At 49.8% G+C, this 13,189-nt stretch overlaps 1 protein-coding gene and 1 pseudogene across 1 annotated transcript; both read left to right on the top strand.

Moving 5' to 3' along the window:
• The first annotated feature begins 2,832 nt into the window (after window positions 1-2,832).
• Window positions 2,833-3,592, top strand: LOC147527002 (feather keratin Cos2-3 pseudogene; annotated as a pseudogene).
• Window positions 3,593-11,192: 7,600 nt separating this feature from the next.
• LOC104383536 (olfactory receptor 6F1-like) lies at window positions 11,193-12,157 on the top strand. Its single transcript, XM_086626703.1, is given in 4 exon segments — window positions 11,193-11,628; window positions 11,631-11,696; window positions 11,699-11,744; window positions 11,746-12,157. Coding segments are annotated over 4 exon segments (960 nt in total).
• Window positions 12,158-13,189: the final 1,032 nt, after the last annotated feature.

Here is a 13,189-nt window from a genome sequence, read left to right as displayed (position 1 = left end):
TCCCAGGCTACCTGTACTTGCTTCCAGCCTCTGTAGACTTCCTTTTCGTGTTTGAATTTGTCCAGGAGCTCCTTGTTCATCCATGCAGGCCTCCTGATGTTTTTCCTTGACTCCCTTGTGTTGGGACGCACCGCTCCTGAGCTTGGAAGAGGTGATCCTTGAATATTCACCAGCTTGCTTAGGCCGCGCTTCCCTCAAGTGCTTTATCCCATGGTACTCTACCAAGGAGATCCCCGAAGAGGCCAAAGTCTGCTCTCCCAAAGTCCAGAGTAGTAAGGATCTTGAACTCCACCGTTTCACGGTCACTTGAGCCAAGGCTACTCCTGATCTTCCCATTCCTCACAAGTACGTCCTCATTGGTGAAAACAAGGTCCAGCATTGCACCTCTCCTCATTGGTTCCCCTATCACTTGGAGAAGGAAGGTACCGCCAATGCATTCCAGGAACCTCCTGGATTGCTTCTGCCCTGCTGTGTTGTCCCTCTAACAGATAGCGGGGTGGTTGAAGTCCCCCAGGAGGACCAGGGCTCGTGAACGTGAGGCTGCTCCTGTCTGTCCCTAGAGAACCTCAGCTACTCGATCTTCCTGGTCAGGTAGCCTGTAGCACACCTCCACTGTAATTTCATCTGTTGCTGTCCTCTATTTTATCCTGACCCATACGCTTTCAGTTGGCTTCTCATCCATCCCCAGGCAGAGCTTCATGAACTCCAGCTGGTCTTTGACACAGAGAGCAACACCTCTTGCTTATCTCCCCTGCCTGTTCTTCCTAAAGAGCCTATATCCTTCCATTCCTACACTGCAGACACAGTATTCATCCCACCACCTCTCCATGATGACAATAAGATCATAGCCCTGCAGGCGCACGCAAATTTCTATGTCGTCCTGTTTATTCCTCATGCTACGTGCGTTTGCATAGAGGCATTTCAGTTGGGGCCCAAATGAGGCTGACTTCCTGGCTGGAGTGGCTGGAATTCCTTTCTGCTGCTCTTCAGGTGCTCTCAGCTTGTCTTGATCAAGCCTGATATTATCCCCCTTCCCCTTCACGTCTAGTTTAGGTTCTGTCAATGAGCCCTGCTAGCTCATGAGCAAAGACCCTCTTCCCTCCTTTCGAAAAAGGTGTATCTCATCTGGTGCCAGCAAGACTGGTGCCGTGTAGGCCAACCCCAAATTGTGGTGACACCAGGCACAGAGCCATGCATTAATAGACTGGACGCGTTTGCTTCTTCCAGTGTCGTTGCCTGTAAATGGAAGGAGTGAGGAAACAATAAACTGCTCCAGATTCCTTTACGAGTTGCCTCAAGGCCCTGAAGTCTCTTCGGGTTACCCTTGGACTATGAGTTACGGCTCCATTGCCACTACACTGCAACATGGAAGAGCAGGAATGGGCAATAGTCCAAGGGCCGTGTCAGTCTGGGAAGTTTCCTAGCGATGTCCTTAACCCTGGCCCCAGGGAGGCAGCAGTCTGCCCTAAGAGGAGGGTCTGTCTGGCTTATCAGACCCTCTGTTCCTCTTGGAAGGGAGGCGCCTACAACTATAACCCATCTATTCTTCCTTGTGGAGGTGGTCATGATGTGCGGGGGAAGGCCTTTCTAACCCAGGCAACACCTCCAGCGTAGATGGACTGTCATCCACATCATCCATAGACTGGCCTTCCGTATCCAGAGCCTCATACCTGTTGTGCAGAGGCACCTGGAAAGGCAAGGTGGGCAAGGAGGGGTTTCGCCTGCCACCCTGAGCATGGACTTGCCTTCCTTCACTCCTTTCCTTTAAGTTACTGCCTTCAGCTTGGTGCGAGGAGGATACAGGATCCCCTTCATCATGGTTTGTTTGTTTGTGGTTTTTTTTTTTTCTGGTTTCTGTCTCAGGGAAGGCAGAGCATGGTTCCACCAGTCTATCTCTTTCTCAGTGATATGAAGATCTTGAAGGGCTTGGCGACATAAAGGTCCTTGTAGGTTCAAGTCCAAAGCAGCTATCAGTTCTTTGGCTTTCCTGGAGGGGCAGGAAAAGGAGGGCTCAGGAGATACGGGCTGCATTTCAGTGCCTCTTCCCTGGACAGATCTCTAGCAGTCTGGGACTGTCCCCACTCAGCTGCACTCTGGCATCTTCCGACCCTGGGAATCGGTTGCTCTGTGGTGCTCATGGAGAGAGCAGTGGAGAGTGTCTCCGCCATGAGCAGCACACTCCCTCATGATGAGGGATACACGCACACAGACCCCATGCACCCTGGCATGGAAGTCTACACGTATTTGTCCTCCTACATTCATCCACACAAACCTGTCTGCTCACAGCTACACAAAAGGCAAGAACACACATAGGGACACCATGAACCATGAGCTCTGCTGAGGATCCCTGGGAACTGGAAAGTGTCAGGCAGGATGGGGTCAGAACCTGCGATCACAACACCTACGCCTGGGGAGGCAACAAGTGACCGTCAGGGTGAGGTGACGAGGGAGGGAAAGAGAAAGACATGGCACGTCCTTGTCAAGCAAAGGAGCCCATAGGCATCCAGCTGAGGACTGCTGGAACTTCTTCCTGAGAACGACACTTCACAGAGCCCGATCGGAGTCACCCAGGCTGGCGTCACTTTTCTGCTCTGGACCCAACCAGCATTTAAGCTGAGTCTTCTAGCTGTACTAGAATCCCTGAGGCCTTTCATCCCAACGTCCCTTGGAAGCCTTCATTGGGGAATGGGCATGGCCCAAACCTGGAAATGAAAGGGCAGCAGTGCAGGAAACCAAAGCAGAGCCCATATCATTAGCTGTGATGGTTTGTATCCAAGATGCTCTTGTCAGAAAATTGTTACCTCTGCAAAGGGTGCCTCTGGTCCTGCAGCAATGTTGGACAGGTATAAAAGCCAGCCCAAGTCCCTGCTCTCCCATCCTCTCCTCTTGCCTCCTTTTCCTTGAGAACCAGGTGAGTCCAAAGTCCCTTCTTCCAAAGTGAGATCTATCCTCAATGGACGCCTCTGCTGATACTGGTAATGTTCTGTCCTGTGGTTTGGATCATCTTGTCATGGCATAGGGAAGTGGGGAGAAGATCTGCTCAGAGAGAGGCTGAGATGTGGCTGAGGGGGCTTTTGGTTTATGCACTAGGAGAGAGTGTCCCCTGCTCTTTGTAGGGACCTGGCAGGCTGAGACAATGAAGACTGTGTGTCTCTTGGCAGTGCCTCCATCTCCCCATTCAGTAGTGCCCTTGGTTCCTTTGTGACAGGGAAATCAGGCTGCTCTTCACCAACCCTTGTGCTCTGCTTCCTCCCTGCTTCTCGCCCAGCTGCCTCTGCAGCCCAGAGACATGTCCTGCTACGACCAGTGCCTTCCATGCCGACCCTGCGGCCCGACGCCCCTGGCCAACAGCTGCAATGAGCCCTGTGTCAGGCAGTGCCAGAACTCCACCGTTGTCATTGAGCCATCTCCCGTAGTGGTGACCCTGCCCGGCCCCATCCTCAGCTCCTTCCCACAGAACACCGTTGTGGGCTCCTCCACCTCTGCTGCTGTTGGCAGTATTCTCAGCTGTGATGGAGTGCCCATCAACTCTGGCTGCTGTGACCTCTCTGGCATTTCCAGACGTTACAGTGGCAGAAGGTACCTCCTCTGATGAAGATACTGGGAAAACTTCATGGAGACACCTCGATGAACTCAGAACATGGTGCTGGGCAGAGGATTGAGATTTTAAATGTGTTTTCGGTATAGCTGAGTCGCTTTGCCTTTCATTCCTGTTTCTCTGCTCTGGTTCCCCTTTTTAAAAAAAAATCCCGCCAAGGCCAGCCTGGTGGGGAGCATCTATCTCCTCTCTCTATGGGACAGGCAGATGGACATCATGCAGGAACTTCTCCACGGCCAAGAACCACAGACTCTCTCCTGCCCCCAAGGATCCATGCACTGCTGTCCTGCACTCAGAGCGACGTTGTTTCCTTCTTTTGACTCATTAAAGCTGTGCTGCATTCAAGCCTGACCTCCACGTGTTCCTTTGCCCTGTGGACACTCCCCAAGCTACCAAAGGAGAAGGGTGTCGCTCTGGGGTAAAAGGGGTTTAGGGCACAACAAAACCCTTCTTCATTCCCAGAGGAATGGGAAGTTGGTACACTCTGCAGTGGTTCTTCTTTTGGGAACCTTCCCTTGCAGCTGGGGAAGACATCCCTGTTCGCTCTGCTATCACTGACCACCAGGCCTTTCCCTGCTGTGTCTCTGTCCACAAATGCTCAGAAAGGCAGGAGGCCCTGCGGAGTCAGCAGCTCCTGAGGAAGGGTATGGTTGGAGCTGTGGTGGGTTTTGGCTGTGGGGATCCAGAAACTGATTTGCTTTGCAGAATGGCAGGAGTCGAAGTGCAGAGAACAGCCTTTGGGATGGCCCACAGCTGCTACTCCACCTTCTTCTCCCCTCCAACACCCAGTCTAGGCGCCATGGTCAGCAGGCATTGGTGATGTGCGGAAACAGACTCCACAACTCGGAAAGTTGTAAAGTAGGTATGTTTATTGCAGCGCTGGGTGCACGGGGGATCGCTCCACCACAGACGTGCACACCCGCCGTAGCAGTTTTTCTTGTGTTTCTACAGACATACTCATAACCCCCTCCCCAAAAGGGCAGGCTCTCCCAGGAGATCATTTCCATAGCCCCCGTCTCAGGCTCCTCCTCGACATGCCTCCTGGTGGTCGTGGGCAGGGATCTTCAAGTTGAAGGCCGTAGGTCTTCCTCACTGTGTATTTTTCACTTCTTCCCTAGAATTCCCGTTATGGCTGAGCTTGCAGAGCCAAACCGGTTCCCAGCCTGGCCCGGCCTTGAGTGGACATCTGGTTGTCTCCTACTTGTTATTGTTTGAAGACAAATGTTAGTTCTGGTTAGTCCTTATCTTTCCTCTTTGTCTTTTCTTTCTCCCTACAGATCAGGAGTTACGACCTTGCTAGCATTTATTTTGTCTCTCTTAGCAGCCTTCTTTTCGGGCAGTTAGTGTTCCAAAGCAGGGATTAGTATTGGATAACTTCTAACATTTCACAGAGCTATGTAGTTCACAGAGTCTTATGCAGTCTTATGTCTATCCATGGAAATAACAGCTAATATAGTTTTATGTGCTCTTATGCCTACTCCTATACCTATCCCCCGTCATCGGCAGCGAAAAGTCACCCATGCTGCTGAATGCGTTGAGCTTGGAAACTGGAGCTGAGCATGTGGGACCTGAGGGCAGTCAGGACAGAAACTTCTCCACGGCCAAGAACCACAGACTCTCTCCTGCCCCCAAGGATCCATGCACTGCTGTCCTGCACTCAGAGCGACGTTGTTTCCTTCTTTTGACTCATTAAAGCTGTGCTGCATTCAAGCCTGACCTCCACGTGTTTCTTTGCCCTGTGAACACTCCCCAAGCTGTCAAAGGGGAAGGGTGTTGCTCTGGGATAAAAGAGATTGAGGGTACCAGGAAACCCTTCTTCATTCCCAGAGGAATGGGAGGTTGGTACACTCTGCAGTTGTTCCTCTTTTGGGAACCTTCCCTTGGAGCTGGGGAAGACATCCCTGTTTGTTTTGCTGCCATGCATTGAGACTGGAACCTGGAGCTGAGCATGTGGGAGCTGAGGGCAGTCAGTGCAGAAATGGGAACCGTGAAATGGTGTGGTTTAGAAGCAGATCAAATTGCTCTGACACAGAGCATGGAGGGGAATGTGAAGATCAGCAAGGACGAGAGTACTGAGTGCGCTTCCCAAGAGAGCTGCATTTGGGTGCAGAGCTCTTGACTGCTTCGTTGATCCCCTCATGGAATTTGTACTCAGGAATTGGCGGCCATTCTGGGGAGACAGGATTTTGCTACACGGAAATCTCATCCCTTTGGATTTTTAGAAACATCTCTTGGTAACCACTATTGTCTCATATCCTTTTTCCTGCTGTTAAGTGTATCTCAGAATGACCGAAGGCCAAAAGCTTTATAAGGGCATTTTTCTTGTGTGTCTGAAATCCTTTTCCCCTCATCATACTATTAATAAACATCATCAAATTAGCATGAGGGAGAGGGAGGAATGGCATTTCTTCTGACAGATGAGTAAGCCCTTTGGCCAAAGCACCACCAGAGCAGTGCTACTGGCTCTTGGCATGACCTCTAGTTTGGCTGCCCAGCTCAATTGCTCTTGGAAAGGCAGGAAAGAGGCACAGGATCTGTGCAGGTTTTACACTTCAGAGTAAGGGCTTTGTTGTCAGAAGTTTTTTTTTTTTTTAACGTTGATTTCAATCGTGCTGTGGCTACGCTTTGTGGAAGGCAGGCACTGAGCCGTCTCAACTGGTGCTTCCCCTTTCACTGCTGTGGCCTGTTTCTATGGCCCAGGTGCCCTCACCCACATGGGAGACCTCTCAAAAGAGTCACTAGGCAGAGGAATGGCTGTACAAATTTCATTTGTACTCCCCTGCTCAAGCCCTTGATTTACACCCTAGGAAACAAGGATGTGAAAGCTGCTCTGAGCAGGCTCAAGAGCTGGTATTTCTTCACATGAAGTCAAGAACTGCCAGGGTGTCGTCACCCTCACCCCAAGATCACCATACATCAAGGAACTGATGATCCGTGTAACCTGAGGACACCCTGTGCTCTGCTGTGCTGTGCTGCAGGCAGAGCTTGGCCATCAGGCCCGTGTTGTGCTGCACAAACCAGAGTTAAAACATGGTCCGTCGATTGTAATCAATGAGCCTGTAGGCAGCTCCTGCTCCGTGCCAGTGATTACACCACCTGGTGTCCTTGCCTGTGTCTGAAAGTGTAGTAAGAAGTTCTCACGTGAACATCCTTTCTGTTTGACAGCAGAAATGGTGAATAGAGCTGTTCGATTTTATGAAAATCCTCTAAAAGCATGACTGACCAAAACAGGGTAACCCTTGGATGGGCAGAATCTGTGTGGCGTGACGTGCCCTCATTGGAGCCACCCATAGGACAGCCCAAAGAATGTGCAGAAATGGTTTTGCCTTTAGGAACCTTGGCTGCAAGAGAAACTCAGCCAGCTCACACTGACAGAGGAGGCTGCAGGCAGCTCCCTCTCCCTGCAGGCAATTACACAACCTGCACCTGCATGCAGAACACAAGAAGAAAAAAGGCCAGCACATCAATTAAACTGGGGAAAAACTAAACAGAATGCAGGAACATTCTCAGGGTAGCCAGAACATTCCTTCCAGCTGCTCTGTAAATTAATGTTGCTGCTGCCTTTCGAAGAGAGGGCACTTACTTGACGGGGAGTCTAGAGACAGGTTCACTACTTGTGATGCATCACTGGTGATGTCCCAGCCTCAGTGTCTGTGGCCTGAGGGGAGCCTAGTTTGTCCCAGACACACCGACTTCTGCTGCCACCTGAGTGTGTCACTGTGGCATCACTCCCTTCCCAAGGGCAGGGTCTGGTCCCAGACCCTTTAAGAGAGCATTAAAGGTCAGGCAGGATCTTTTAACACTGCAGGAATTTTTTTTTTCCTTCTCATGTGGGAATTCTTGGTGTGGCTGCAACAGTGGGGATGTTCTCTAGTTCTTATATTACCCTTCACACACAGGCTTGAGATGTGGAGAGGCTCAATGCCTGGAAAGGCCATGACAGCGTTGACTCTGCTGTGGTTTCTCTCTGTCTTACAGCGAGGAAACACCTGACTGAACCACTGCCAAACCCCTGAGCTCACAAAAGCTGATGGGACTGGCCAGTGACTGATTGGTTGCCTTAACTGTAAGGTCTGAAGAACTGGCCTAGAGTCATCTAGAGGGGCTGAGAGCTGGTGTTGGGAGGCCTGGTTCTCAGCGGGGTGTGTGTATGATCGTACTGACGTACATGTTCCTCTGGCTGCACTCACGTGTCCATTCACACATACATGTGTGCACCTGTGGTAATACCCATGCAGTGGTGGATGTGCACAAATGTTGTTTGTGTGTGTGTGTTTGGGCAGTTGTGCCCATCAGTGTGTAGGTATTTTAGCACACGCACACCTTCATGCAGGAGAGCACGACTGTGCATGACTAGTCTGCACATACCTAATTGTGTGGGCACAAGTGTGTGCACTTCTGTGTAGGGCAGCACACGTATATCTGTATGCAAATGCATGTGTGCAGGAGCATGCACATGTGTAAACGTGTGTGAATATCTGTGCGTACATGTTGGTATGGGGGCGGCTGTGCATGTTGGTGTGGACATGGGCTCCTTTGGAAACATGTTTGTACACATCTCTTTATAAGTGCACACGTATGCATTGCTCTTTGGGTGTGTGTAAGCGCATGTGTGTGGTTGTGTGCGTGTGTGTGAATTTCTGTGTGCACCGAAGAGGAAATTCAGATTGTAACTGCTCAGCAGCGGTAATTTGTGACCAAGGAATGATCTTCCATGGAGGGTAAGAAGTCCCAAATACAGAAGAGGTGAGAGTGGCTGGCAGCAGGAATGCCAGACACAAAAGGCCTCCCTGCAAGGGAGTGCAGTTTCCCTTGGTGATGCAATAAGACACAGCCACAGCATTGTCTTGGAGCAATCCTGGAATGAGAATGCTCAGTGGCCACCTGTGGGCAGCAGAGCTGGTGCTGAGGGATTGACCCAATGTCAGGCTGAGGTGCCTCATGGAACTGCTCACAGGATGGGTGCTGGTGCCAGTGAACATAAGGAATTGGCTCCTGCTGCATCTTTGCAGACTCCTTGCAGAACTGCTTTTGATGGTAGGACTCTGCCCAACACATTGGGAATTTGGTGACTTTTTTCATATCTAAGCAAAAGCAGGTGTTTAATTTGCCTCATGGGTACAATAAAAATTCACCACCAGCACACGTTTGTGTGTGTGCATGTCTGTGAGTGTGCCTACTCTGTGTGCCTACAGGTGCGCGTGTGTGTGCACCCACGAGGGTATGTCAAAGTTCTGCCTAAAATCAAGGCACCCCACAGCCAGTGCCCCTCCCCTTCCCCTCAGTGCCAGTCACATCCTCAGAGAAAGCAAGGAGGTTGGTGAGGCACGATTTGCCCTCAGGAAACCCATCTGAGATACTCCCAACCCCCTTCTGGCCTTTCCTGAGTTTAGGAATGGCTGCTGAGAGGATTTGCTCCATCTTCCTTCCAGGGACTGAGACGAGACTGTCCAGTCATTTCCCATGTGATCCCATGAACTTGTGTATGGCCAAATGCTAGTAAAAATTCCTCAGTTCTTCTTTTACTTTGGGTGCTGCTAAATTCCCAGGGAGCCTGCAGGGAGGTTCAGGGGTGTGGTAGGCCTGAGGAAAAGCCATACCAGTAAAAAACGAGGAGAAATAGGCATCGGCCTTTTCCCTGTCATTGGTCAGCAGGTCCCTGTCCTTACCGAGCAATAAGCTCACAGCTACACAGCCTTCCAGGCACCTCCATCCCATGGCTAAACCCCATATATACGTCCACAGTACTCAAGGACAGATGGATTGTGGGGAGAAAGACTTTTGGTGGGTGAATGGGCTCCATCTGGCCACGTTTCTCATTAGCTGCATCTCTCCCTCACACTAAGAACAGACCAGTCTCTCCTCAACCACACTGAAGCCTTGGACATAAGACTTGCAGAAGATGACTCTGTCAAGTCCAACACCTGTGCAGCGGCCCTGGACAATGTAGACAGTCTCTTTTCAGGTGTAAGTCTTCTCAATTAACTCTAGATGTCCAGAGGTCAAGACTTGGAGTGGGGTGTGTGTTTTGTCTAAGCCAGCTGTCTAGTCTATCTGGAGCGTCAAGAGGAGAAAAATAGGTGCTTGTAAGGCATGGATGGCCTGATCTCTGTGAGATAGGGTGAACCAAGGATTGACAGTGTCTGTTTCTCTCTGCTGATTATTAATGGAGAAAAGATGAGTAGCTCACCTGGAGACACTTGCGCTGGAGGCACAGGAGACCAATTTCCTCCTCACCTCTTGTCAGGAGCTGTCATGTTTTGAGGTCAAAAGACCAGTCTATCAGCTCCCAAGACACAATTTCACCATCACTGCTGAGGCAGCGGTTGTGATTCACTTCCCTTGATGGCATTTTTATGGTTATCTTTACCAGGCGCCTCTCATCCCTGGTAACAGGGATGAGCCGTGATACCTCCGTACCACTCTACTCCCCATTTCAAGGGTATTGCGTAGGCCTTGTTCGTTGTTTCTTGTCCCCGATAACAGGGCTGAGCCATGATACCTTCGTATCACTCTACTCCCCATTTCAAGGATATTGAGGCCTTGTTTGTTCCTGGGAGCAGCAGCTGTGCTTCATCTCAGAGCTGTTCTAGTATTAGCTGAATTCTGGGGAACAATATTCTCCCATTCCCCTCCAATTTCAGTCATTTTCCCACAGGAGCACAAGCTCCTACTAGATGGATGGAAAGCAAACAATGTCAGACAGTTGTGTAGAGCTTGAAGAGAGTCAGAAAGGTGAGAGCTGCTCACTAGTCTCCTGCCTTATTCATCAGAGGCAGCTGTGCACTCCCAGAGGGCTCTTAGCCATGTATAGGAGACAAGATGAGCCATGACTCTCTCCCAAGTAAGGGCCTTTTCTCTGTCCAAAAAAGGGGGAGTAAGCTGAGGAGCTGAGAGAAGAGTATTTCATCCTACATCTTTCCACTTGGTCAGCAGAAGTCTTTCCTCTGGCTCTGAGATGGCAAAATTGCAAAGAGATGAGCCTTACCCCTAGCAGCTATGCTGAGAAGCAGATGTCAGGGGAGGAAAGGGAGGTATTTGCAAAAGCTTCCTGAGGCTTGGAAGAAAGCAAATACACAACATCATGAGTCCTTGAGTAATGACTGTGATGCTGCCCTGAGCTGCTGCCATCTCAGTTGGAAACCCCTGTGCTCAACTGACGAGGAAGAGAAAATATCTTCCAGTGCCGTGCTGTCATGACAGTTTTTCAATCCCTCAGTCTTGTCTGCTGAGATTGTAACTCAGCATTTCCTGCCCTGAAGAGTGCAGGTATGCCATCCCCTTCCTCCGCAACAGCCTTTCACGTAGCTGGAGACCCTCAGCTGCCGTCCACACTTTCCTAAATGGAAGCAATTTCATTCACGGTATTCTAAAGGAGATGCTTGAGCTTGATCTGATAAATAATTCTCCATGTTCATTTGATGGTATAGGCCTGACCTTCAGGGACGGATCCACTTGGTCAAACATGTTTCTGCAGCATAGGATTTCCCTGACAATTTCAACTAAGGGAAGATGCTGTTTCCCCATGCTCTGCGCCAACTACTTTTTCAGGGATAATGGCACTACTAATAGCATCTGAAGGATCAGCACAGACATGCAAACTCTCACAGAAGCTTTCCTGTCTTTGCAGATGGATCTCAACACTTGGGAGGACATGGCAAATGGGACAAGTGTGGAAGAATTCATCCTTCTTGGCATAACAGGCACGTGGCATTTCCGGATCTGCCTTGTGGTGGTCTTTGCACTGACATACTCCCTGACAGTAACAGGCAATGCATCCATCATCGCCCTCGTGTGGATGAACAGCAACCTCCATACCCCAATGTACTTCCTCTGTAATCTCTCCTTTCTGGAGATCTGGTACACTACGGATGTTGCTCCCAAAGCCATAGGAGTCATGCTTGAGACTGGCCAGACCATCTCCTTCAGTGTCTGCATCCTCCAGTTGTTCTTCCTTTTCTCTCTAGGCTCCACGGAGTGTTTTCTCCTGTCTGTCATGGCCTATGACTGCTACTTAGCCATATGCTACCCCCGAGACACAACTCCCTCATGAACAGTGTCCTTTCTGCTCGACTGGCGCTCAGCTCCTGGCTGGAAGGAGCCATCTCACTGCCTTTCTGACATCCAGGCTGACATTCTCTGGGCCACGTCATCAATCATTTCTTCTGCGATATAGATGCCTGCCTTGCCCTCTCCTGCAGTGACACATGGCACGTGGAGTTGGCAACCTTCCTAGTCTCCATAATTGTTGTGGTGGCCTCCTGTGTGGTCACCCTCAACTCCTACGTATACATCATCTCTTCCATCCTGAGAATCCAGTCAGCCCATGGCCAGAAAAAGGCCTTTTCCACTTGCTCTGCCCATCTCAGCATCATCACCATCAGATATGGCTCCACCATATTCCTGTATGTCAAGACATCAGCTGAGAACTCCCTGCATTGGAACAAATCTGTGATTACCTTTAACGCATTTATAACTTCTTTGTTGAACTCCTTCATTGACACACTCAGGAACAAAGAAGTAAAGCAAGCTCTGGGGCGGGTTTTGCAGAAAAACTGAAGTGGCCTTTCAAAGGGCCTCAGTGGGAGCAAAGAGATTCATCCCCTCCCTCCCATGAATTCTGATCTGCAGAAGTTCCTCACCAAAGTGTAAGTGCACCTGGTCATCCAAGGCAGTGAGAAGGCACCAGTTCCCTTGTGAGCTCATCCCATCCCCCCTACAGCCATCTTAGGCTGGGCTGAGACTTGATTTTAGAGATCTCACCTCTCTCTCTTCACTCCTGAGTAGACTCAGAATGTCTCACAGTGCTCGAAAGACCAGAGCTTGAAAAGAGTCACAAACTTTATTCAGAAACAGTTCTCCAACACAACACTGGAGGAGTGGTCCCCCCACAGGTTTGTATTCCAGTTTGCCAAGTGCTCCATTTTGTCAGGGATTTGTCTGAATCCCCCAAAGAATTCCCAGCAGCTGGCTCATTGCTTTAGGAAATGGGCATATCTTTCTCTAGTCTGACATTTTCTGAATGCATCTATGCCCCATTCCTGGGACTGTTTCATTGAATCATGCAATGGTCCAAGATAAAATTTGGCCATGTCTGGTGTCTCTACCTAGAGCCATTATCCCTAGCATAAGACAGACAACAAAATTCACTCTTCCCTTCTTTCCCTCTATCCAGTATCTGAATGTACTTTTTAGTTTTTAATTAAAATATGCAAATTTCTATGCTTCATGCTAGCTGTGTCAGGGCATTTCCACATCTAAAATCCCAAATAAGTTTGTTGTTCCAGTCATTTGGGCGTTGTTGGGGAAACACATGAATGTGATTGGCAAAGTCCCCAAACTGCAGAGCTGTGAAATGCCGGCTGGGTAGCGAGTCTCTCTTTACACTTATTGGGAGGACATTAGCACGTCCAAAGGGCACTTGCTTTTCCCCTTCTGATTTTCATTCCAGAACAGATGAATCATGTTCTCAAAGCTTTTCTTTCTGCACACTGACAGTGAAGGGAGTCCATGTGACCACTTCCTAAGGAGGAGTTGTAAAGATGGCAGATACACCTTCATGAACTGTGTGGGATTGATTTCACCAGAGTG

The sequence above is a fragment of the Tauraco erythrolophus genome, chromosome 25 (assembly GCF_009769465.1).
Source record: "Tauraco erythrolophus isolate bTauEry1 chromosome 25, bTauEry1.pri, whole genome shotgun sequence".
Lineage (NCBI taxonomy): Eukaryota > Metazoa > Chordata > Aves > Musophagiformes > Musophagidae > Tauraco > Tauraco erythrolophus.
This window is presented reverse-complemented; position numbering and strand designations above follow the sequence as displayed.